The 26,979-nt window shown below is 47.9% G+C and overlaps 1 protein-coding gene across 3 annotated transcripts in view; it reads left to right on the top strand.

Moving 5' to 3' along the window:
• Positions 1 to 26,979, top strand: part of LOC144722949 (SH3 and multiple ankyrin repeat domains protein 2-like) — a 679,767-nt gene that overhangs the window by 289,351 nt on the left and 363,437 nt on the right. For all 3 annotated transcript variants that reach the window (XM_078601389.1, XM_078601386.1, XM_078601388.1), the window contains exons 7-8: positions 1,280 to 1,447; positions 26,677 to 26,793. In XM_078601389.1, the coding sequence (XP_078457515.1) occupies positions 1,280 to 1,447; positions 26,677 to 26,793 (285 nt within the window). The remainder of the gene's footprint in view (positions 1 to 1,279; positions 1,448 to 26,676; positions 26,794 to 26,979) is intronic.

Raw genomic sequence — 26,979 nt, 5'->3', positions numbered from 1 at the left:
GTATTAAACATAAATACCTCTAAGTATTTTTTTAATGAGAATCTTACGAGCATCATGGAAGAGACTTCGCATCCATAGGAATGTGAAAAGCCCCTGTCTTGGCGTCTACAGGTGTCTCTTGGCATGTCACAAATCCACTCCCTCCTCCATGCTCCCCCCACCACCGCACCCTTGACTCCCGACAACAGATTCAACTGATTTTCAGGACTAGGGGATCACAATTCTATATCGAGAATTGATTCTTGTAACTTTTGTGTACGTATTGTTTCAAACATTAGTGTGATGCGACATTGGCATAATATTTCCATATAATGTGCACGAGAGGTAAACAACTGATGTTAATTGCAGACTTTGAAGTGTGTAGTGTGAGAGTGAGGATAGATTTGAATCCACGAACAGATGCATGGTTCCCTGCCTACTCTCTTTAACCGGCAGACAGGAGGTGTTTGTCTATCAAAAAGAGCTGGGGTGATACCTTATAAAATCGATCAACCGGCTAAAAATTATAATCGACACACTTTTTTGTGGACGATTGCTCGGGTCGCTTTAAAAAATGTTGGCCTCCCCCACGTTCCAGTCGCCCTGAAGGCAGGAAACTATCTGTAAGCCACACCAAGTGTGATATGGATGATGATGATGCCGATGATGTCATCAAGCTGTGTCCCACACTTTTTTTCGAGCAGCACACTTGGGAACAGAGGTGAGACTTTTCTTCCCGACTCTTTAAATGCTCTTTGGTTCTTTTGGTAAAGTCATGTAGGAAGAAAATGTATTAATAGAATACGACGTTTCGATTGCAACACAAGCAGTCGTCATCAGGTAGAACTAAATTTGAGAGAGAGACAACCCACAGACACGGAGACACACAGACAGACACACAAGCAGAGAGAGACAACACAGAGACACACAGAGAGAGACGCGCAACATAGTGGCTGTGGTTTGTCTCTCTCTCAAATTTGGTTCTTCCTGATGACGGTTGCTTGTGTTGCAATCGAAACGTCGTATTCTATTATTTAATTTATTTTCTTTCTACATGACTTTACCGAAAGAACCAAAGAGTAATTCCTGCAGTCACGAAAGCTTCAAATCTTTTAATGCTGTCCAATAAAGTGGAGTAATTGAACCGATAATCGGTAGAGTAATCAGATACTCAAATAATCACATATCTCAGAACCAGTCGCATGCAACGGTTACATATCCTCGTGATCCACCGAACGTGCCTCATGGCACCGCAGTCTTGTGCCGCCACGCCGTTGGTTAAATGCCCGTTTTTGCTCAGACACTGCTGGACCTGGGAGCGTCGGCCGACTACAAGGACAACCGCGGGCTGACGCCGCTGTACCACACGGCCGTGGTGGGGGGCGACCCACGCTGCTGCGAGCTGCTGCTGCAGGACCACGCCACGATCGGCTGCGAGGATGAGAATGGCTGGCACGAGATCCACCAGGTACCGCCAGGCCACTGGTTACAGCTGCCGAGCAAGGGCCCGCACTGTTCCCTATCTCTCTTTCTCTTTGTGCCATATCCTTTCTGGCCTTCCATTTGCCTTTGTCCATTATATTACTCACGAACCTTGGATTTGATACTGTCGGTTGCATCTAAATGTTCAAATTGCTTCCGTAACTTAATTCGCTGTCTTACCTGGCTTCTTGTACCGAGCATTTTCCCAGGCAAAACATTACATTGTCTTTTGTTGTTTTCAATCTAGCTTGCCTTTCTCTATTACTCTATATTTTCTTTTGGTACCTGTTATCCGTAATACATCTATGTCACTTATCTTGTCTGTTCATTATATTTTTTAAAGTCCTTTAAAAAAAAAAAGCACATTTCTTTTAAGGTTTTAAAAAGATGAGAGTTCACACATTTCTTCAATTCTTACGAGAAATTGGGAAAAGAGACAAATTGGGAGGAGGGAATTCCAAAGAGGAGTGGTGCGAGGAATGAAGCGGAAAAATAAGTGTTTAATGTCCGGGCTGTAGAAGTTGCGACCTTTGATTTGAAGTGGCCTGCAAGATATATATTATATATATGTGTATACAGTAGCACTATGAAAAAGGAACTATACGTGACTTATGGCTGCCATCCCACTTCACTGTGATTTCCTGTGACTCCGCGTGAAAAGAGTGTGCATAACATAGTCTACGGCGTTTTGAGATGCAATGTGCATGAACGACACTACAGAAAAATTCGTATTAATGTTAACTTGATCGTAAAAGCCATAGCATCACAATATATGTGTTGCTACCAGCCGTGTGTTTGAAATGAAAATAGTTCAGTTTGTTTTAACTTTGATTTTAGCGTTACAATTCGTATAATTTTCACATTTTAAACCTACAACTGAAATGATTGATAACAACGGGGAGTTTGGCATCAGGCAAGGGTAGCGATGTAAGAGTTTGCACTTATCGTCGCACGTTCGACTTGCCGAGCCAGGAAACTGCCACTGCGTCAGCGACATGGGAGGCAGGGCCCTGGGTCTCCCATCGAGTGTGGTCAGGAGCCACTTGCCGACAGTGTGCGGCACAGCCTGTGACTGATCCACAACCACAGAGTGGATTGTGATCACGTTGTATGTACGCATGTATGTTGAACTTATTCTGCACCGTACGTAGCCAACCGTGCTAATCCGAGGTGCGGGGCAAGGACAACAAACTAAAGACAAAAAGCAGTTCTAAAGATATTAGTTTTCAATCTATGATGAGTTTTCAATCATGTTGGCCCCAGGTGTGGGGAGGGAGATTGCAGCCGGTCCGGCCAACCTCCCTCCCTCCCCACACCGGAATCTGTTCAGCAGAACACATGACCGGTGCGGCAGCAAAGGGAAGAAATGGCTACTACAGTGACCTGGGTATGGAGCAGCAATAGCTCGCACATGCACTCACACTCACGCACTGTTTAATCACAGCGGGATTCCTGTAATATAATTACTTTGTGAACACTCATCAACCGGGCCGATAACATCTTAATATATAGAGGATTGCAGAGCTTGGGCAATTGTTGGTGCCTACTCATTACGGTGGCTGCCTTCCCACTTGTCTACGAGAGTGAGCGAACACTGTGTTCGGTACAAATTGCATTTTTTACTTTTAATTATGCTTTTGAGACAAGGGTTGGTAAGTCACGTAGATTTGTGAGACTCCATAACCCACCGAGCTCCCCAGGTGGCAGGAGATGGCAGTAGAAAAAGTGGATTCATAACAACCATCAGTCTGGATGTGTGCATCCGATCTCTGTTCGCATGGTGTGAATTTCTCAATAACTTCCCCGGTTATTACCCCCACTTGCAAAACAATAATTGACAAAGATAAATTGGCCATAAATGCAAATAATACAGGACACCTTTGCAACATGTATACGACTCCCTGATTTATCTGGTTAAGTAAATTACATTATTTTTGTTTAATCAAATTACTTAGTTCAAATATCTATTGCAATCATCGCCGCCTACCGCAAAACACTTGGCACGGTACTCCAAAAAAAACACAGTCAAGGGAGTTCCAGACCATGAGGGCAACTACACAAATTCTCCTCCAGTATTGATGTCGTGCAAACTCCGTACAGAAAGGATGTTCTTATCATGAACGCTTTTTGAAAGGTACATACAGTACTTACAGTATATCTGCACACAGATATAATAACAATGAGCTTAATGCTTAAAGACAATACGTATTTACACATTTAGCTCTACAGGCCACTGGGGAAAATAGCTACTAGTGAGCACGTTATTAAGGCTCGCACAGTGATGTAATTATTAGGCATGTAATGGTAATAATCACCCAGAAATATCTGTCCGTCCCGCGCGTGACGTCACTCCAAATGATGCCCACCCCCCCCCCCCGCAAAACGTCACACCACATGAAGCCCACCCCCCTCATTAATATTCATGAGTGAGTGGATTTTTACACTAACGCCGAGGAAGTCGAGCTGAATTAAATAATTTATTAAGCAAAGTTGCTTCAAAGATGACGTTTCTTTACAGAAAGTGACAGTAAAAAATAAATCTACACAGCACAGTGCTACATCCGTGCGTGACGTCACTGCAAAAGAGCCCCCCCCCCTTCATTAATATTCATACTCGCGTGGAAATTTACACTAACGCACAAGAAGGTCGCGCACTCCACATGCCGCACCCCTCCTCCCATTAATAATCATGAGCGGGTGACGTCACTCCACATGCCGCACCCCTCCCCAATAACCATTAGCGGGTGACGTCACTCCACATGAGCTGAACAATTTTGCTATTGAATATTTCAGATTTACTGCAATATACACCCGTCCTTGGACGGGCAAAAAAGCTAGCGTAATGATAAAACACAATAGTACAAATTAAATAGCATTTCACAATGCATGCATCTCAAGCTGCTGTACGCACACACAATGGTCTAATTTATTTTAAAGAAAGAAGCAGTCGGTCATGGCAAAGAGTCGACAGCTCGGATTGCTGGGGAGTTCAAGGTTGCAGACTCCGGAGAATGAGCGACCTTCCACTAATCGAGGGGTTGAATGGGGGGCGGCTTTTGCCGTGTTGCGCCCTGTCTGTGGAGCGCCTTTGCCAGGCGCTGTTCACGATTCGGCGGGCCGATGGCGGCGGTGTGGGGTTCAACCCTGCCTCGAGAAGCTTCGATTCTCTATGGTTTTTTTTTTACGTGCATTTATTCATTTTGAAACAAGAGCCCCGGTACTACAGAGCGCGAGCGATGGAAAAGGGAAAGGGGGGTACAGAAATTCTGCAGACAAATATAGCCCCGAGGCCCTGTGCTCACGGCGCAGGTGAAAGTGAGAGAGAGGTGTGCTGGATACCCCACGGACATAGAGACAATGACGGACTGGGAGCATGGATTCTTTTGGTTTAATGGGAAGGCAAGGCAAAGGGAGATTCTCTCTTCCTTTGAGTTCTCCCAATTAGCTCCGATTACTTGTTTAGCTATTCCTCCCATTGGGCTACGATTTATTTGGGTTATTCTTTTTTTTTAGATGCACGCCACTTTTGAGTTACCTTGCAGAAGGCGCTTTATAAATATCATGTATTTTATTATCGTTGTCAACGCGAGGTCTCGGTTTGCCGAAGCAGATTTTGTGTTGTGCGGTGGGGAGGGGGTGGTGTTCGAAATCGATTGAAGTGAGAGATAGCCAGGGGGAGCGTCCCCGTAGGATCGTGAAGAGGGGTGAGTGTGATGTCGAATTTGATCTGGGTCTGGATTGGGAGCCAGCGGAGGAATTGGAGTCTTGGGTGAATGGGTCAGGATGAGGCATGTGGGTGAAAAGTCTGGCAAGCAGCATCGTTGGTCGCCTAAAGCTTCTGGTGAGGTCACATGCCAGTTGGGTTGTGGACTCAATAAACACAAATATTCCCTTGTGAGAAGTCAAGATGGGTTCACTTTAGATTAACTCAACCTGACCGTAGAAATGGTGAATCATCATCTGGTACCACCTCGGGACTGTAAAGAGAAGATGAGCCTGGTTGGGAAAAGCCACTTTAGACTTTTCTTTTAACTCAGATGCAAGGTGCATAACGAGACGTAATGTGCACCTCAATGGATTTGCAGTGGGATAAATAAAGGACGTTGATACCCTTGTATGTAAATGTAACCAATACTGCATAAGGGCAGCAGGAATTGTAAGATAAACGGTGAAGATTTCCCAATAGATAACAGAGGGGGGGGGGGCAGATATATGCGCATAGGACATTCCATGGAAATTTTGACATTATCAGGATCGTCTGCAGCTCACGGCAGACCGCCCACTCAGCCCACCTACTCGCCAATTAAGGCATTTTCGACACGCTCAGCAAAGGCTCGTTCAGCTTTTAATGCCGGTACATTGAAGCAAAAAAATATATACAAAGGGGGCAATTTATAAAAATATAATGGAATGTGATGATAGCAGGAAGATACTCCCGTGTGTGTGTGGGGGGGGGGGGGGGGGAATTTGATGTTTCGGTAAATGATTTAGGACAGCTACGCGTGGTTTCGTGGAGCACCATACAACGTTAACATCCATATCTAATGTACCTAATGTAGTGGTGGAGAAATGGTGAGGGCAGGGCAACATGAACCCGGGGAGTTTGATTCCCAGCTATGGCTGACGTCAGTGACGAGTGATATCTGTACCGGTTATGAGTAACCCCCTTCAACGACCTTTGCTGACCATCATGGTGAGGTATAGTCATACAACCCCATTGGCTTACATGGCATGGGGGAGGCTTCTTCCAATAGTAGATTGAGAAAGGACTGTTATATTAAATACTCACACATATATAGACAATTGCGACTAGAAGGGCTGCAATTATAAAAAAAATGTTTTACCACAAATGAATTCAAGTCTATGCTTATGATGAGAAAAGTCTGAAAACCAAAGTGATCCAATTAAGGCCCCCAAAATTATAGCCCAGTGGTTGATTGCTTTTACTCAAAGGGTAGGGTCAGCCGAGAGTCGGGAATCGCTTAAAATGCTCTGATAAACACTTACAAATATTAATTCCAAATCATTGGTGAGCCGAGTGATTTGTCTCCCATAGATCTCTGTAGCTACGATTATACACAATCGTTTTGTATTGATGTGGAATTCAAAATAAGTTGTACGGCTCTCAGGAATATTTATTTTTTACTCAATCAGCATCATGCTAACTTTTTTTTGTGTGCCTCAGTAAAAAAATGCAAATCGAACAAATAAGAATCAGACTTTAAACACCGGGGGCAAATTTTATTCGTCTGTCTGGTGGAATTTTTTTTAATCTTCCCATAAAGCAATGTGGCAGCAGCATCCTATTATTTTACTGTTAATTGAAACGACTTTATATTGAACTACTTCTTGATTCCTGAAGGATTTGTAACTCAATAGCTACTAATAGGTAACTAGCATTCATATATCAATAAAAAAACGTCATCGGAATGTTTTGAAAAGTTTTGAAATGTGATTCTTATCAGGCCCCGTAGTGTAAAGTGCAGTTGCCCCAACTCTTATCCACCAAGAAGGACCATTGACCAAAACGTCGTCCTTTGTTGAATTTTCCTTTTAAGGCCACGTTTTTGTAGACGAATATGTTGAGTATTTTTTTTTTACAAGGGCAGATCAAGTTTTAATATCCAGTCAGGAGCATCAGTGGATGTGGAATCTTTTTTTAAATCTTTCGTCATCTGCCGCGGAAGAGAAAATAAATAAAAGTGGAAGTAAATAACGGTAACTGCGAGTCATAAGTATATTCTTCCCTCTTATTACTTTCATTCTCTGGACGAAGTGCAAATGTTAATGTTTGTCCTGAGGATCCCAAGCGACATTGGATGAGTTAATGAACCCCCCCCCCCCACCTGCCTGGCTCGGGCTCTCCGTATTCACCGCAGGGACGAGATCTGGCCAACGTGAATCTCGCCCACGCAGCTCCCCATCCTCGAATGCAAATTGCAAGCAGCTCCCCAGTCTGGTGTCATCATCACACTCTTAACCCCTTTAATTTAAATAGTAATAAAATAAAACACTTTGGCTGCCGCTGTAACAGGCGAGGATTTCCGAGGGCTGGATGATGAGGAGAAGGAGGAGAATGCTTGCGCATTGGACCTGAAATGTCACCTTAACATTTGCGCGCAATCAGCCCCTTGATGGGCCTAAGTAGTCATTAAAGGGCTATCAAGCCCACATTCAGGCTTCAGCAAAACTTCAGCACGTTCACCATGCAAGCCTTTGTTACGCTCGTACGTGTGGGTTATTCAGCAGTGAATGTGTTTTCATTAACGACGTGTTTTAATTTTGAAAAGTGCAATTGGCAGGATTTCAAGAGGGACACCTTATTACTGACGACACTGCATCTATTACTGCTTACTGCACCTGCTACTGCAATACTATTTTGACTAATGAAGCATGAAGAGATGCCACCGAATAATCTAACTTTAAACTACAGAAAGCCTATCATTGAAAACAACAGTCAAAGTGTCGCTCTACTCGATCAAGTGGGCATGGGAAGTGCGGACACACGTTAGTCACCCTAAGACAATGGTGGGAATTCCACCTTTGTATTCCATGGCCCACTCACAGCACAGCCACTATTGACTGCCCACAAAATAGTACTCTTTTTTTTATTGACCACGGAAGAATGATAATAGTCTAAGCTGACCTCCAACTAGGAATTTAACTCATGACCTTAAGATTGCAATTACAACTTTGTGCCATGGTGCCAACCAGCCAGATACACATTTGCATGCAGCGTCTGTGTTTACGTTGAGAGAGAGAAAAATATGAACGCGTGGATTAGAGGTCAAGTAGACAATTCAAACTGTTAACGAACGTGAGTGGGCGTGGGCAGGACATGTGATGATGGCCGATGGTCAAGAATAGTGATGAAGTTGTAAGGAACATTGCGGAGAGGTTGTCTACGTAAAAGATGGATCAATGAATCAGCTGGATTGTTACGTCGTAGAACCATGAGAGGTTGCAGCGGCTTGAAGAGGCCTTTATCCAAGCAGTTGATTAATCGTGGCTGATGACAATCTAAGTTTACATGTGGCAATGTTCATTAATGTATGCCATCCGGGTGGATAATATGTGAGCTGCAAGGGGACATCTGCTTCGGTCAAGGAGGGATGATATCCCATCACCAAGGCACGCGCAGAGAGAAATGGTATTATTTTAGAGCCGCAGGTCCCAGAATGAGAGCAGGGAGAACGTCAGATTTGAGAAGTTGGAGAGTGCTACAGTCTGAAAATTATGGTAGTGAATTTGTGGTCGATGCAGGGTTGAGAGCGAAGCCAGTGGAGGCGACAAGAATCTTGGTGTGATGTGATCCCTTCTGCATGATGTGTATACGGTATGGAACTATGCAGAGGACATCAGTTAGAGATTGAGCAACGTCTTCAGTTCAAATTGTGGCATCACAATATCACGTGGGAAGATGGCAGTGTGGGGAAGCCTTCATCCAGCAGTAGACAGACAGCTGCTCCTGATGATTTATATATGAAGACAAATCTCCCCCACATAATCTTATCTGACTGTTGGGATAAGTGCTATACTTTTTGGTTCTTTCGGTAAAGTCAAAGAGTATGGATCCCTGTAGTCGCGAAAACTTAAAATCTAGAGGGATAAGTGCTGTTAGCGAGTACCTATATATCTAGACATGCGCGTATATGGACAGGCTGTATAAAATCTGTTTTAGAGATTGTAATACAGCTAGACATTATTTCCAAGTTAATTTACCTGAGGATATATTTTAATGAACGCTGGTGCAGCAATATTAAAAATTGACACTCGTGAATTAAAATCTTGAGTGAAATGCAAAGCGCATTCAAAGTGCATTCCGATACTTTACAATGATATTCAAATTTGAGAGCCATATTAATGTTGAAAAAATAAAACACTGAGATGATCAAAACTTATCCGCACAGTTTCTGTGTATGTATGCGTGAATTTAATTTTGGTCTAACATGGCACCAAAAGACACAGGTAATTGCTCTATTATTGCCCGTTCGACGATGTTACTCTTATTCTTGGTTCTTTCGGTAAAGTCACGTAAATATCTACGTGACTTTACCGAAAGAACCAAGAATATGAATCCCTGCAGTCACGAAAGCTTTAAATCAAAATTTAAATCTTGTCAACGCTGCCTCTCGTACCCCCAGTGGTCAATAACAACGGTGCCACTTTAATGCGTAGGCATTCGCGACCGATACTACGGTTCGTAATTGACTATTGGGTCGGATCGAGTGAGCGAAATATCTGTCGTACACAATGGCGGAGCCAGGATTTTCAGGTAGGGGGGGCAACCCCTCCAGCAACGAAAAATTATAGCAGTTGTTAGTAAGTAATGACTTGTCCCTTGCTTTTTATTCGACACGTGTGTGGCAATGGCGCAGCCATCGATCGAGGGTCGAATTCGAATCGTGTGTGATCGGCATCGCGCTCGCTGAAGGTGAATGCCTTCAGGGAACTCGTGTACTGTACAAGCAACTTCACACAATTCTGAGTCACTTATAACTGCTTTGCCGTTACTTATTGCCAATTATGGACGCAGACTATTGTCCTATCATCTCATAGAGTCCCTGGCATGTAATAATATGCTACACAGTGACAGTGGGTGTTGCAAAATGCCGATTTATTACTAATAAACCCCAATGATCCGATCGAAATGAAGGATTTCGATCAGATCATTGGGGGGGCACGTGCCTCGCCTTGTATGAAGGAGGACGTGAGTTCAATCTCGACCCTGACACCTGCATATTTGGAGTTTGCATGTTCTCCCCGTGGTTGTGTGGATTTTTTTCTGGATCCAGTTTTTCCCTCCACATTTCTAAACATGCGTTTCACGTGATAAGCCACTCCGTTGAGCTCATTTGTGGCCAGGCTGCTTCTGAAAATAAGCTCTTTCGGTTAGTGGGCCTTACCTGCTAAAAAAATAACTTTTTAATTACCAGCGGAACATCCGTGCACATGTTTGTTCACGTGGAAACGTTTTAAAATGGCTTTCGCTGGATGACGGAGACTGTACATCATGAATTTTACTTGCGCATTCTGACCCAAAAGTGTATTATGAATCAAGTGCCACTTTGTGCGAGGTTAGAAATTATTATCTCATGGAGAAACTGGGTCCCTGCCGTTGTGATATAGAATATTGATCACTCAAAGTTCAGGGTCAACAGTAGACTTGAGCACATCACCATTTGCATGGGAAGGCACTTTAACTTGAACATTAACCGAGGCAACAGCGTTGCAATGAGACGCGTGAGAGTTTTTGCAAAACTACATTTTTTCGAACAGTCTGTGCACATTCCTCGCGCGCGTTCAAAACAGTGTCTTGATCAAGCCTCCCCCCGTAATTAATCACGAGGAATCGGCGGCTTCTGGATGTCGTGTTGTACATTCGTGTGTGTGTGTGCGCGGGGGGTGGGGGTTGGGGGATTTTCCAGCTGCGCTTCGTCTCCCGTCTCTGCAGGCCTGCCTTCACCATTAACCTTCCTGCCGGCGCACCTATTGCGACGAGCAACGCTGATTAACGGTTGTCAGTAATGGTAGCCCCCACATTGCCTTGTCAGGTGACGCTTTGCCAGTGTCACTGTGCTCTCTCGCCACTCATCCACCGAAGCTGACTGCTGGAGTGTTCAACTGCTCCCTTTTTACCGGGTGGCCCAAATGTCAGGACACATCGGGTTATTATATTTATTTTAACAAATCACGTATATTTATTTACTTAATTTAAAATCGATGTTGCAACTGACTGCCATTACCATGCATGCATGAATTCTCTTTCGAAATGCATATAGGACTTTTTTTAAGATTGCATGTGTAATTTTTGAAGATTCATCAATTATTGTTCGTCTCAATTCAGTCAAGTATCCTTCCATTTTGAAATGTCATCTGAAAATTAAAAAAACATAGATATTAATAATGAAAATAGATAATATATTAACTTCAAGAATAAACGAATTAAGCATGTTTTAATGCCAGTGTGACAGTAAATGTAATAACCCTACGTGTCCTGACTTTTGGGCAACCCCGTAGAGAGGGAGTCAGTGGACTCAATTTGGCTCACGCCTCTCGTGGGCCTGCCATGTAGCAAGTACCTGCACACCAGAGGGATTTCATTGCTCCATCTCCACGGTAGGCATACTCCTGGATGCACCGCATTCCTTCGCTGCCAGTCCATCGTTATTCTTCACCATCGGCCATCATCTCTTCTGGCGACATGTCATGCCCACTCCCCGCTTACTCTTAGCATGTATGTTGAACTTCTTTCGCACCGTACGTAGCCAACCGTGCTAATCGGAGATGCAGGGAAAGGACAACAAACTCAAGACAAAAAGCAGTTCGAAAGAAAAGAGTTTTCTATTTAGGTTTAAAAGTGCTCAACTCCAGTGGCTTCCTGATAGCGGAAGGAAGAGTGTTCCAAAAAGTTGCAGACACGCAACTGAAAGCGCGCAATTTGGTGACCGTCTTTGTTCGATGGTTAGCCAAAAGCTTCTGCGAGGATGACCGTGATGGTTTGCGTGATGGCTTATGCTCCTTGACGAGATCAGCAACGTGTTGTCGTTCATTTGTGGTAAGCACTTTGTGTGTAATGAGTGCGACCATGTAATGTATTCGCTCAGCAACCAAAAATCAATGCAACTCAGCGAGCACCGTACGGACATAAGTCAACACGTTGTCCTTTACGTTCCTAGTGTTCTATGACAACACAATGAAACACACAGTCGAAAATAGTTACATAATCCATATATACTAAAGTTTTTCCTTTCTTTATTGCAGCATATTATTATACATTGACCTCCTTTATTAATCACTTGTAGTCAAATCCTACTCAACGTGCATAGATTAATGTAATCTGTACCGCATTTTGTATTGTGTATCTTCTTAGAGATGCACAGCCAATTGAAATGCATCTACCAATTGTTGAGACTGCAAAACTATACCGCGTGAGAACCGGAGCCAAATTCGTTTCCTCTTAGGGGTGGCTCCGGTTCTCACGCGGTATATCTCTAATAGTGTCGGCTGAGTGCTGAGACAAAGGCTTCATCCTCACGAGCCAACCTGACACTGGATGGGCTTTTTTTAAATATGTATGATTGCTGCACAAGTGCTATTGTAGAACATCTGAATCATTGATTCGTATTAACAATTAATTCTGACCCAGTAATATTTTAACGAGCCCCTAGGCTTTTTTATTTTTTCGATTTGGGTTGTCTGTGAGATATTTGGCAAATTGCTCTTTGATTTGAATTTTACTTTTTTGAAATAAATTTGAGCATCCGGACAAAACTCACACACACATGAGAGAGAGAGAGAGGTTAACACTCACCATGCAAAACAGCTGAGTAGCAATCTACTTAATTACTTGATTACTAAATTTTCCTCAATTGGGATCCCAAAGGCAGTCATCATCGCCCTCTACTACTGGGAGGCTAATGCCCATATGCAGGCAAGGTTTTGAGTCACCTTGTGCCCGCATATGGAACATCTGCCACTGGGACCGTGCCGTTTTAAATGTGCGGCGATGTAATGTCGTTCATCGCGTATAAAGTGGCCTGTTAAGAAGGAGGGCACTGCATCAACACTCTTGACTACTTTCAAGAAACATCTAAAGGCCTCTCTATCTGTGTCTGGGTCAGGCTTTCGAGCAGCCCTGAGCTTGGCTCCGCGCCTCCGAGTTGTTGGCTTGTCCGCAAAATCTGGCGCGTTATCAATGTCGTTACTATTATTAACAACAAATCATCGCCATCGTCATGATCATTATCACTGCCTCTTACATGCATCTCGTTGGCCTGCAGAAAAAAGTGCGTCACGTGCATCGTGACTTCCATCTCTGTGTGGTCCACCAAACCCGGCTTCCAAATCACTGCATTGCAAGTAATGGCCACGCCACCCCCCCCCCCCCCCCCCCACGTTTGATTTGGTGCACACCTTCCCCTCTCCCAGAGCGAGCGAATAGATCGTGCGTCTGGAACGACGTGGGCACCCCCCCCCCCCCACTGTCCCGCATATTTGTCATCCGCGCTCGTTGCGCGAGTGAACATTCAGGGACGTCCGTCATATAGGTTTTTTTGGGTTAGATTGTGTAAATATATTAATGTGTCGTTAAACCCGCCACCATCCGACACAGCCAATTAGTAAAGGGTTTGTCACGTGAACAAAACACCAATTCGTGACTAGTACAGCACACCGGTGTGTTGGAGAGCAAAGCCACAACATTTACAATCTGAGTAAGACGTTTCGCCAGTAATTCCAACTATCTTCATCAGGCGACAGGCAGATTTGTGGAGAAATCCTCCTGTTTCGTTCCTTAAATAGAGGGGTAGATGTGATGACGTCACTTGTGAGCCCTTCACGTGCGAAGGGGGGGGGGGGGATTAATGAATGAATATAAATTTCAAAGGGTATCCATTGCCGGTTGACTTTTTCATATTGTAATCAACGTACATTATGCATGCACAGTATGCATGCATATTGTTATTGTACCTCCTGTACTTTGTGTGCACTAAAATACCAATACATGTTTTCGTCTGCTCATAGGTAATCCCCATTGACGTGCGGTGACGTGTATAGGCATTCATTTAATGTATTATTTGATTAATCGCTCCCAAACAGCACTCAGTGTGTCGATATCCGAACGGTTATAATTATTTTGACTTCTTTCAATTTCGATAGAAACCTGTATTATGGATGATATTGGTCGCGAAAAGCCGACGTGTTCCATTAAGAGACGTCCTAGTCGCGGTGCAGAGCAGCAAGCACGCTGATTGTACGAAGTGATGCGACATCACGCTTGTGTTGTTGGTGATTCGTGAATAATTTGAGGGCACGATACTGAGCAGATGGCTTCATCAGGGTCGAATTGTGTGCGCCCATTGAGCCTCGAGGAACCCGTGTTTTATAACATTGCACAAATTAGGCAACGCTTCTAACCTTTGTAGTGTATAGTGTATGTATGTGTGGATGTATGAAAGGGGGGGGGGAGTGAAAGTGTAGCAGTGAGTGCGCACTGCTCTACGAACCCGGCAAAGCCCAGTTCGATTGCAGCTAACAGCCAACACCGGTTATGATTATCTCAACCAGTCTTGTGCCTTCTCTAGGTCGACTCGGCCTCAAATTAATTCCTTGGTGCAAAGTGTAAACATCACCACCTGGGAGACAAAGGCGGCCGGGCATGGTGCTGCCCAGCCACCCCTTCGTGAGTTGTGCCGGGCTTCACAGGTGCTCGCTAACAGCACTTGCACCGACAGTCTATACGGGGGATCTTTGTGAGTGTGTGGTGTATTAGTGCACTTGCACGCGATAGCCCCAATTAACCTCCTTTACATTTTCGGTTATGATGCACAACTTCAAAGGCAAGCAGTATCAGAACCTAGCCTGGATCTCCTCTACGTCAACTCAGCACAAAATGAATGTCTGGTGCCAGTGTGTCAACATCAGTCGTGGGGAGAGAACGGTTGCCTTGAATGTTTCATGAGCCGAGCTGGCCTTTATAGTTACTCGCTGACAGCACGAGCTTTGACAGTCAACAACGTCTACATTGAGCCATCCTTTCTTCTTCTATTTGAATTAACTCCACAAACGAACTTTGCGTGTGTATGTGAAACTGTTCGCATCAGGTGAAACGGTGTAAAAGAAGCAGCAACATATTAAAAAAGAGAGCGAGAGAGAGAAAGAGGCGTGGGTCTCAGCAGCCTGGTAACGAGACCACGAATCATAATCTCCTTCTCAATCTGCTGCTGACATGAATGTCTCTCGAAGATGAGGCGCGGAGGCTGTGCACACCCCCGGCTGTTTGACAGAAAGTTTGCAGCTTTGCCCATGAGGCGGTTATCTCGTCCGCCCCTTGTTGTTGCGGTGGGTTCTCGGTTTGACACCAGCGGCCACCCTGGTTAATGCTACGGTGTGCTATACTACGCACACTCTGCTTCACAGTGGACATTAAAGATTCCCCCCTGGCATCATTTGAAATGAGTGGGCCATTTTGTGCCGGCGTCTTGGCCCAAGTTTGCGAAGTTAACATTGTTTTTAACACGCAAATGACTAAAATGGCATTTACACATAGCAACATTGCCCCCTGCTGTGGAGCAACTGAAAAATCTGTGGATCATAGCACCTCCGTGACAGCCGTGCACGATAAGAACGGCGCCAATACCAAAACGACGAAATTATAATTGTTAATGTTGTTGTCATTATACCGTGTCTGCCGTGGAGGTTGCTGACCATAGTTCACCATGCTGATCCGTGAAATGTGATCGAAGGTTTGAGTGATAACCCAACCAACGGATCCTGGGCACACTGATCACTGACATTAGCCTTGGCTGGAAATCAAACTCGGGTAACTGATGAGCTCTTAATGCATTGCACTGCTCACCCTCCAAACTCCCTTTGTATATATATATATTTTTTAAATTTTATATTTCGCAACTTCTGCTTTAAAAAAAATTAGCATTTTTCAGTCAAAGACACGTTTCTGAGGATCACGTTTAACGTATGTATTTCTCTCTCGCCCAATTACTGGACAATTTCAACTGATGACTCATCCACCATACTCCAATCTCTAACCTGACCCCCTACCCACATCTCCTCTTTGTACTGGATTCTGTTATCCTCTTGTTAGAAAGATACAAATCTGCAAATCACTTCGACCTTGGCCATTTCATTATCGCCCCATGACCGGAAAATCTTATGAGGATGACGGACCAAAAATGTTAACGTCTAACCCTTACCCACATCCTGTATTGGACTCTGCCGCTGATCTATTAATAGGCCAATGGTAGGCTGCGCTTTCTTCCACAAGGCTTCATTTTTCACGACAGCTGCCGTGTGTTGCTGTGCAGCTGGGATACTCGGGCTGGTGTCATCACAGATTGCCGGCAGCGAGCAACAATAACCAATCTGCTCGCGTTTCAGCTGCGGTTAGAGAAGAAGGGCTGAATCGGATGCAGATATGCACGTTCTTTCATTGAAGGTTTTCTCGTGCACGGTCAACGCTCCTGGATCACTCTTCACCACGCCGCAACGATAACTGATGTTGGCAACGCTTATTGAATGAATGGATGGATGTCTGGGATGTTTGTGATGACTCCATCAAATACACGGTCATATTTGTGAAAACTCGTGTTCCACACTTTTTAAAGAAGACGCAAAAATTCTGCACAAACCTCCTTGCTGCGCTCGCCTCCTTCAAGTCATTGATGTCTGTATGTATGTTGATCTTCTTTCACACCGTGCGTAGCCAACCGTGCTAATTGGAGGTGCACGCTTGTTGACCTGAAGGTGGCTTGCCTTACCCACGCAATGGCTCCATCTCCGTACGGTCCGTCAAACCCCCACCACTGTTTAAGTTGCTGTATTTCAGGGAATGCGTCCCCCAACAGCCCCGGTGCGACACGGCATACACCTGTGCTGCATCGCAGTTTAAAAGCCAATAGAACCAAATGAGACTTCACACAGACCCATGGCACTGACATGACCCTCACTTAAACCTTCATAATCCATCGGGGCTCTCATCTGGCTGAGAAAACAAACGTCAGAGTGTGGCAATGAAAGCCCTGGGGTTTTATGGGGCATTGGCGCGTCACCACGGCGCATACACGACCGGTGCCTTAATGGCCACGGGAGCTGTGAATTCCTAAATCCGTGGCTCTTGGTCATTGCTGTATGAGGCTGGCCCTGCTTGCTTACGTGGGTGGAGACGATGAGAGGGATTTACGGTCTCCGTCACTCTCCACGTCACCCATGCTCCTCTTCAAAGCCCTGTAACTCAGCAGGGAACGTGCAGAGGTAATTCATTGCAAGCCGTTGCAATGTTGTCAGAAGGTAGCCCGCGATTATTTGTTACACGTCTTGTTTTCCACGTGATGGGTTTCATAAACTGTGTGTACTGTATGGGAACCTCATTTGCCAGTAAAAATATGATAATTGGTTTTTTACCCTTCTATCTGACAACAAAACTGACACCTTTTTACAAGGAGTCATGTTTGCATAGACCGCAATACCTGCAGTCATAATACAAACAAAAGAACATAACTCTGATAATGTGCACTGTCCTTGAAGTTGATTGGTCCACACCCGAGACAGCTTTCCTTAGAGCCTAGTCTCACATGGGTTGGACCAGATGACGCCAAAAGGCGCACAACTCAAAGACAATGCACCATCAGAGTATGAGAGCTCGGGGCAAGCATCTACACTATGGGAACCTCATTTGCCAGTAAATATATGATAATTGTTTTTTTACCCTTCTATCTGGCAACAAAACTGACACCTTTTTACAAGGAGTCATGTTTGCATAGACCGCAATACCTGCAGTCATAATACAAACAAAAGAACATAACTCTGATAATGTGCACTGTCCTTAGTGTAGATGCTTGCCCCGAGCTCTCATACTCTGATGGTGCATTGTCTTTGAGTTGTGCGCCTTTTGGCGTCATCTGGTCCAGCCCATGTGAGACTAGGCTCTAAGGAAAGCTGTCTCGGGTGTGGACCAATCAACTTCAAGGACAGTGCACATTATCAGAGTTATGTTCTTTTGTTTGTATTATGACTGCAGGTATTGCGGTCTATGCAAACATGACTCCTTGTAAAAAGGTGTCAGTTTTGTTGCCAGATAGAAGGGTAAAAAACCAATTATCATGTGTGTACTGTGTATATTTTTGACTAATTATATGGTGTTGCGGTCGGCCGATGGCCAAACCACCACAAACACGCCCCATATCATCGGATCTCATAATCTTAAGTCGGGTTAAGTCTGGTTAGTGTTTGGATATGAGACTACCTGCGAATTATCAGCTGTCGTAGGCTTGGGCTGTGAGATGGCCAGGAAATGGCAGTGGATTGAATATAGCTGTAGAGGACCTGCATTTGAGTGGTATCTCACCATTGCATAGATTTTCTCCAGGTATCCCTAGTTGTCTTTCCATGTGTAATGCGGGCGTAAGCGACCTTCCGGATGTGACGTCACGGGGGGTGGAGTCATGTGACGTGGGGGGAAGGTTCGGGGCTTTAAGCGGGTAAACCGGAATGGGAAGTCAGTCGGGGTGTGAGCGGAAAAGAGTGAGGCCACGCGGGCAAGTGTGGAGAGGGGGGGGCGCCGACGGCCATCGGGAGCCAACCCCGAAGATAAGAGGAAGCTGCGGAGTGGTGTGCAGCTGCGGAGGAGACAGCCAGGAGGGCTGCGTGTTAGAGGCAGCGGTGTGGCTGCCAGGAGGAGCTGCGGAGAGAGAGAGAGAGGGGGCTGCTTGTTAGAGGCAGCGGTGTGGCTGCCAGGCGGAGCTGCGGAGAGAGAGAGAGAGAGCAAGAAGCTGTGAGAGCTGCGGAGGGAGAAGAGCAGCAGCGAGTACAGCCAAGGGGGGCTGTGTGAGAGAAACAGCAGCGGAGCTGCTGTTGTGGGTCGGGCCGACATTGGAGTCAGCACCGTGGAGAAGCTACAGAGTAAAGACAGCCGTGTGGGTGTACAGCACGAACCGAATAATAAAGGACACTGAGCCAGACATCGTGGTCCAGTCGTTTATTACACTGGTGTCGGAAGTGCAACGGCATGTCGAAACAAGTGAGGAAGAAAGTTAATCCGGCGCCTGCATCGGCTTCTTCGTCCGACGACGACGAACTCCCTCCAACCACGGATCCTGTTGGGGTGGTGGAGGAGAGCCAGGCTGAGGCGACCACGGGAACGGGAGTGGAGGATGTTGGCGCGGTGGCGGGTCCGTCGACATCATCAGACGCGGATCAACGATGGCAAGCGATGGCGGTACAACTGGAGGCACTTAAGGACGTCCTGGCGCATCTATGCCATCTCGTCGCGCCAGGGACGATGGATGATGCAAGTGGTGCTCCGCGGGCCGCCACGTTGCCTGTCCTGCCGCCGCCATTGCCCACGCGGCAAGAGGCCGCCATTTTGCGCGCTCCGTGGCGCCAAACCGCCATCTTGGCCACGCCGCGGGCCGACGCCATTTTGAATTTGCCATCACAACCACCACCATTGGAAGACGGCGGGAAGAGGAGTCGGAGTCGCCACCTTACAACGGTTAAAGAATTTTCCGTCGGTGGGGACTGGAGCGCGTTCGCCTGCCGCTTCTTGGCGGCGGTACGCACAGCAAGATGGACCGATGCGGAGGCTTTGGAGGTGTTGCCGACTCTCCTGGACGACGAATCTGTCCGATTCTTCCGTTCCATAGCGACCGATAAGAAGGCAACTTTATGTGGTGTTTTTCAAGAAATGGCCGATGCTTATGAGCCACCAGATGATGCGCATCGGCGATTCGCTCAACGACAACGAGCACCAGAGGAGTCGCCCGTGGCGTTCAGGGGTGCGGTGCTGGAGCTGGCCATGGCAGCTTATCCTGAGACGCCACAGGACCTGCTTGAGCCTCTCATATTAGGGAAAATGTTGGAGCTGTCTCGGGATCTAGGGATCCCCATGCCTGTGTGTGGGCATGAGAAGCTAACTTCCCGGATGGCTGCTAAGTGTCTCGATGCGCAATTCAACCTCCGTCGCTGGAAACAAGTGACGGCGTGGACGGGGGGGCCCGTCAAAGATGGGGATGCGCTGGGATGGAACCCTGCGCAGGCCGTCTATGTTCCGGATGACCGGGGCCCTCAACAACTGACGGCCGCCTCCGCTCCATGGACGGGACGCGGCGGGCCGAGACCGCGCGCGGTGCTACCAGAACGGGGCCGTCAGGAGGCGAGGCCTGCGCTTCGGCGCAACGAGGCCGAATGTTTCCGCTGCGGGCGTAGGGGCCACTACGCCAGAGACTGCTGGGCCCGCTTCCCGGCTCCGCCGCAGCAGGAGGCCTCGGCACCGGTCAAGTCGGCTAAAGATCCTCCGAAACAGGCATGTCGGCACGCACCAGACACTCGGCAAGGCTTTCCACCTCACCCACCACCTGTGTTGCGCGATCCTATTGTTGTTGTTAAAGAAAGGCCATCGACGGGGCCTTGTCATTCAGTTACGCAGTGGCGCAAATTGGCACGGAGAGTTGTCGCGGCCGCTACGGGTTCGTCCACTGTACCGGGGTCCATACAAGGTGTGGACGTGCGCATTTTGGTCGACTCGGGGGCGTCTGCGACTATTATATCGGATGTCATTTTCCATCTGTTGGGCATTCCGTCGGGGGCTGTGCGTCCGGTTTATGGGTCGTGCGTCGCTGCGAACGGGGGTAGCATGGGCATCGTGGGTCAGGTGGATGCTAAGATATCTATTGGGGATGTGTCGGCCTCGGGTGTTGTGTTGATATCGAGATCTTTGGCGGTTCCTTGTTTGTTAGGCACCGATTTTTTGGCTAAGATGCCCATTTTGATCAAAATCAATGAGAATTGTATTGAACTGCCGGGGGGCCGTCAAATCTCGTTTCTGCCGTCGCCCTGGGGGCGACCTGCTTCGGCCGTACAAGTGCAGGCGCTGTCCGTCGCATCTGTGGACATCCCACCTGGTACACAGATGCTTATACCCTTGCGGTATCGGAAGCCCCTGCCTGATCGGCTAGGAGCAGTAGGGGTCTTGTTGTCACCGTCCGCCACGATAACAACCGGGTTGGCGTTAGTGGGGGCACAGACCATCGTCCGGCCGGATCAATTACCGTTTTTACAGGTGCTTAATGCGGGGGGAGAAAACGTCCGTGTCCCGGCCGGTACGGTTGTGGCACATGCCACTACGGCGTTTGCGACCCATGATTGTCCACATAGCCGGGGAGTTGTTGCTGGGGTTTCCGAGCCAAGGAGTTCGGATGATCGTTGGGTTGCTCAATTATGTGACGAAAATTCTTCCCTGTCCATGGAGCAACGTGGTGCGCTGCGTAAATTGTTGTTGACATATTCCGATGTGTTCAGCTCCGATGATTTGGATTTGGGCCGCACTTCCTTGCTTTACCATCACATTGAGACGGGCAATGCTGCCCCTATTCGATTAAATTCGCATCGGATGAGTCCTGCGGAGCGAGAACACGTACGGGGGGCAGTGGAAGACATGTTGGCTGCGGACATTATATCGCCATCTAACAGCCCATGGGGCGCTCCAGTCGTCTTGGTTAAGAAGAAGGATGGCAAATTGCGATTTTGTGTTGATTTCCGCAAATTGAATAAGATATCGGTGGCAGATGCGTACCCTCTGCCGCGTATGGATGACTCCCTCGACGCATTGTCGGGGGCTAAGTTCTTTTCCACACTGGACCTCTCTTCGGGATTTTGGCAGCTTCCCCTTGACGAGTCCTCACGGGAGAAAACCGCATTCCGTACGCCTCAGGGGTTATTTCAATTCAACTGTCTCCCGATGGGATTGAATGCGGCCCCTGCTACATTTCAAAGATTGATGGAGCTCGTTTTGACGGGGTTGCAGTGGGAGACATGTCTTATATATTTGGACGATATCATTGTCTTCAGCCGCACATTCGATGAACATTTGACGCGGCTGGAGACAGTGTTTACGAGGATGCGTTCTGCCAAATTGAAATTCAAACCAAAGAAATGTCACCTACTGCAACGGTCCGTCCGCTATTTGGGGCACATTGTGAGCGCTGAGGGAGTGTCCACGGATCCGGAAAAGACGGCGTGCGTCCGGGATTGGCCGACTCCGGCCACCGTGGGGGATGTTCGGCGGTTTTTGGGATTTGCCTCGTATTACCGAAGATTCGTGCCGGGTTTTGCGACGATTGCGAGGCCTTTGCATCTCCTTACGGGTAAAGGACGGAAGTTTGTTTGGGGACAGCCGGAGGAAGCGGCCTTTCGGAGTCTGCGTGATCTATTGGCCACGGCCCCAACATTGGATTATCCCGATTTCGATCACCCATTCATTCTTGATACGGACGCGAGTGACACAGGTATTGGGGCGGTGTTATCACAGTCTAAAGGGGGTGTAGAGCGTGTCGTGGCGTATGGTAGCCGAGTCTTGTCTCCTGCGGAAACCCGCTACTGTGTCACTCGCAGAGAACTATTGGCGGTTGTTTTTTTCCTACGGCAATTTCGACCATACCTCTACGGTCGTTCTTTTATTGTGCGTACGGATCATGCGGCCTTGCAATATGCCCTTAAAATTGACCAGCCATCCGGACAGTTGGCACGTTGGTTGGACACGCTACAGGAATTTTCCTTCCAAATTCAACATCGGAAGGGTGTGCGCCATGCGAACGCTGACGCACTTTCCAGATTACCGCGGCGCGGCCCTTGTAAATGTGAGTCGGGGACGCATAGGTGTTCGCCGATTCCAAACCCCCCTCAGCCGCTCACGCTGGCCGTCGAGAAGTCGGACACTCCGATGGAACCGGGACCGGCTGACGGGGTTTTGAATCTGCCGCGGTCTGTCTGGATCCGGGAACAGATGATGGATGAGTCATTGGTGTCCTTGCGGAAGCGGTCTGCTAAGGACAATGGGAGTCCGAGTACGGCTGTGGGGCCGCAAACCGCTCTCCGAGATGGTCTGCTTATGTGGCGGGAGGGGTTCCAGGAACGTTGGCGCCTGGTGGTACCAACGTCCTTGCGGTTCGAGTTGATTAGAACCCTCCATTGTGACACTCTCTTACATTTAGGGGTGCAGAAGACCTTGTTGACGTTGCAACGTCATTATTTTTGGCACGGCATGGCGACAGATGTCGTAGGGCACGTGCGCGCGTGCCCTGCGTGTGCACAACGTAAGCCGCCGAAACATCCTTACGTGCCGCCTCTCCAGTCGATTCAGGTGTCTCGAGTCAATGAATTGGTGGCACTGGACATATTGGGACCTTTTCCACCATCGGCGAGGGGTAATAAATATTTGCTGGTAGGGGTTGAGTACCTCTCCCGTTGGCCGATGGCCTGGCCGTTGCCCGATCAGTCGGCCGCGGCCATTACCGACGCCTTTTTGTTTGGGTATATTATGGATAAGGGGGCGCCTGAGAGACTCCTCACGGACCAGGGCAGGAATTTCTCTTCTAAATTATTGGCGGAAGTGTGCGCGGGCCTTGGGACTAAGAAAGTACGGACATCCCCATACCATCCGCAGACGGATGGTATGGTTGAACGGCTGAACAGGACATTGTCTGCCATGCTTTGCCATACCGTGAGTGAACAACAATCAGATTGGGATCTGCACATCCCCGGGGTGCTTTCGGCGTACAGGATGACGCCTCATGCGGCTACAGGATATTCGCCGTTTTATCTTATGTATGGTCGGGAAAACGTGCCGCCGGTGGATGTGCAATTGGGAACTGGGGTGAAGGGACCTCGGAAACCACTTCCTGAATACATCCAGGACACGGTTCGCCGAGTCACGGAGGCGCGGGAGAATGCCCGCGTGGCTACGGCCAAAGCCCAGGCCCGGAACGAGCGATATGCGCGACGGTCTGAGGGGGAGTGCCCTTGGAAGGTTGGGGACCTAGCCTGGCTTCATTGTCCACAGGTACGTCCGGGGACCTCGCCGAAATTGCACAAACCCTGGCATGGTCCCGTACGCCTCATTGCGGTTCCCAACCCACAGACAGCACGCGTCCAGATTGGGTCTCGTCGCTGGGTTGTGCATACGTCGCGCTTGAAACCATATGTTGCTCCCTTACATGATGCGTCATCCCCCAATATTGCCTTGCCGGGGTCTGTTGCTGCTGACTCTCCCCTGCCTGCGTCCATTGATCTCGCTAGAGCGCCTGTCGTACCTGTTCCAGACAGGCCGGCCGTGACATTGCGGGGGACGAGGGGCCCTGCTCGGAGGACGCCTGCCAGGTCTGCGGGACCTTCGAGCCCTGCAGCCCTTCCGACCCAGCTGCGGGCACGGTCACAGGACAAGCCCAAGACTAACTCTTTAGAGACACGGGACGGCGGTGGACTTCCAGCTGCGACAGGGGGATTACCCCCTGTCGTTCCTCGACTTTCATCGCGTTCCCGTTCTGCGAGTGGGCCGCCGACCGTCCGGGACGGGCCGGCGACCCGCACACGTTCCAAATCGCTTACGTTTCGTTGAGTGTTGTTGTCTTGTTATTTTCTTCTTACAGTTGTATTTATTGCATGCTTTTTGTACGCTCGTGGATGTTAATTGCGTTGTTGTTGTTGTTCTTGCTGTTACATTGTATGCTTAGTGTCCTTTAGGGGGGGAAGCTCGGTTCGCCGCATTACGATTTGTTATTGGTCAGCCGAGGTCGGCTGGGATTTTTCTACGGGGGAGGGTGGTGTAATGCGGGCGTAAGCGACCTTCCGGATGTGACGTCACGGGGGGTGGAGTCATGTGACGTGGGGGGAAGGTTCGGGGCTTTAAGCGGGTAAACCGGAAGGGGAAGTCAGTCGGGGTGTGAGCGGAAAAGAGTGAGGCCACGCGGGCAAGTGTGGAGAGGGGGGGGCGCCGACGGCCATCGGGAGCCAACCCCGAAGATAAGAGGAAGCTGCGGAGTGGTGTGCAGCTGCGGAGGAGACAGCCAGGAGGGCTGCGTGTTAGAGGCAGCGGTGTGGCTGCCAGGAGGAGCTGCGGAGAGAGAGAGAGAGGGGGCTGCTTGTTAGAGGCAGCGGTGTGGCTGCCAGGAGGAGCTGCGGAGAGAGAGAGAGAGAGCAAGAAGCTGTGAGAGCTGCGGAGGGAGAAGAGCAGCAGCGAGTACAGCCAAGGGGGGCTGTGTGAGAGAAACAGCAGCGGAGCTGCTGTTGTGGGTCGGGCCGACATTGGAGTCAGCACCGTGGAGAAGCTACAGAGTAAAGACAGCCGTGTGGGTGTACAGCACGAACCGAATAATAAAGGACACTGAGCCAGACATCGTGGTCCAGTCGTTTATTACACATGTAACAAACACTCTCTTATAGAAATCCCATTGTGGGACCAACAATCCCATTACAGGACTCCTCCTGCATACGTCTTGAGGCTCAGTGAAGCTTTTCTCGGTAGTCAGAATCAGAATATGTATTTATGCTGGAGGAATCGCACGAGCTATAAAGCTCTTTGCATTTGTCCAGTCGGGCCGGGTTAGAAAGTTACAACAACAAACAATATAACACACAAAGGAGTGCAAAGTATTGGAAAGGTAAGCCTAATCACTAACAATAAATACATGCAAAATAAGAATGGCCCATTGAGCTATTAGCTTCTTGTTCAGAAGTGACCTGACCACAAATGATAGCTCAATGAAGTGCCTTATCATAATGGGGAATGTATAGCAGGTAAATCATCTAAATAATATATGGCATTGGAGCATTCTACAGTACTCAACATTACAATGTTGTGGGGTTTAATCCTGGTCAGAAGTTGACTCAGTTTATAATGTTGAGGGTCTATGAAATAAGAAGCACTTTTGTAAGATGGTCAATAGTGGTTTGATTATTTAGACACTGGTTCAAGGCACATGGAATGCTGAATTTCCATCACTGGCTCACGAATGCCAACGTAGATAATTTCTACCCCTTTGTTTGTTTGAGAGTCGATACACTTTCACTCGAAGAGCCCCAATGAAATACACATCTATATTTGCAAGAGAGGGGTGGAGGGGTTATTGAGTAAATTCAAGTGGAAGATAAAAGAGCTACACAAACCAGTGTCAAATCGGTGGTGTAATACTTTTGCACACTTTGCTTGAATTGATCGTTCAAACAGTGACTTTGTTCATATAATATGAAAAAGAACCAACGTAAAAGTGTTCTCATCTCCAAACATAAAAGAGGCATTGTGCATCCCTATTGGGCAGCCGTGAGCCAGTGGTTGGAAATACCATTTTCCCCTGGCAAGTCAGTGCCATAAGTTAGCCACCATTGAATGCCACTGATGTGATACCGCTTATCCCAGCGTGACGATGGACTGAGCCAACCGCCTTCTAGGAGGCGAACTCCCAACCCTCCGATTTCGAGTCGAGCCGTTTAACCACGGAACCACACGGAAATGTTATACACTGCATGCGAGGAGCTGTTGAGTGTTCCAACAAGGTGTGGTCAAGATTGCATATACGTGGGGTCGAGTAGTGAGTGAACATGCCAATATGCATGTTGAACTTCGAGATTGAAGGAGCATTTCTTTAGAACTGCATTTTGTGTTTAGTTTGTTGTCCTTCCCTCACACCTCCAATTAGGATGGTTGGCTAAGTACGGTGCGAAAGAAGTTCAACAAACATACGTACACACGAACTTCTTTCATGCCGTTCGTAGCCAACCGTGCGATAGAAGTTCAACATACATACATACCACGCGAACTCACTGCTCGAATCCCGCGTACATGCAATGCAGGATGCGGTAGCATCAGCAGCCTTGTGCAATTGAGACTTGGATCACCTCGCCGTGTGCGTGCGTGTGCGCTTGCAGGCGTGCCGCTATGGGAACGTGCAGCACTTGGAGCATCTGCTGTTCTACGGGGCCGACACGAGGGTGCAGAACGCGTCGGGAAACACGGCCCTCCACGTCTGCGCCCTCTACAACCAGGTTGGCCTCGTCGCATTTCGTACCCCCCCCCCCCCCCGCTGGAGCTGCTCCCCCACATTGACTTTCCCCCCCCCCCCCAGCACCCACGTCGTGATGTCTGCACAGATTCAGTGCTCGAGAGAGAGCGAGCGTGCGAGCACAGCAGGCGGTTTGATTAAAGGAAGATGACACAAACGATATTGAAAT

This window comes from Lampetra planeri, chromosome 16, assembly GCF_965212315.1.
Source record: "Lampetra planeri chromosome 16, kcLamPlan1.2.h2, whole genome shotgun sequence".
Taxonomy (NCBI): domain Eukaryota; kingdom Metazoa; phylum Chordata; class Hyperoartia; order Petromyzontiformes; family Petromyzontidae; genus Lampetra; species Lampetra planeri.
The sequence above is the reverse complement of the archived record's forward strand: the minus strand, read 5'-3'. Positions and strand labels throughout refer to the sequence as shown.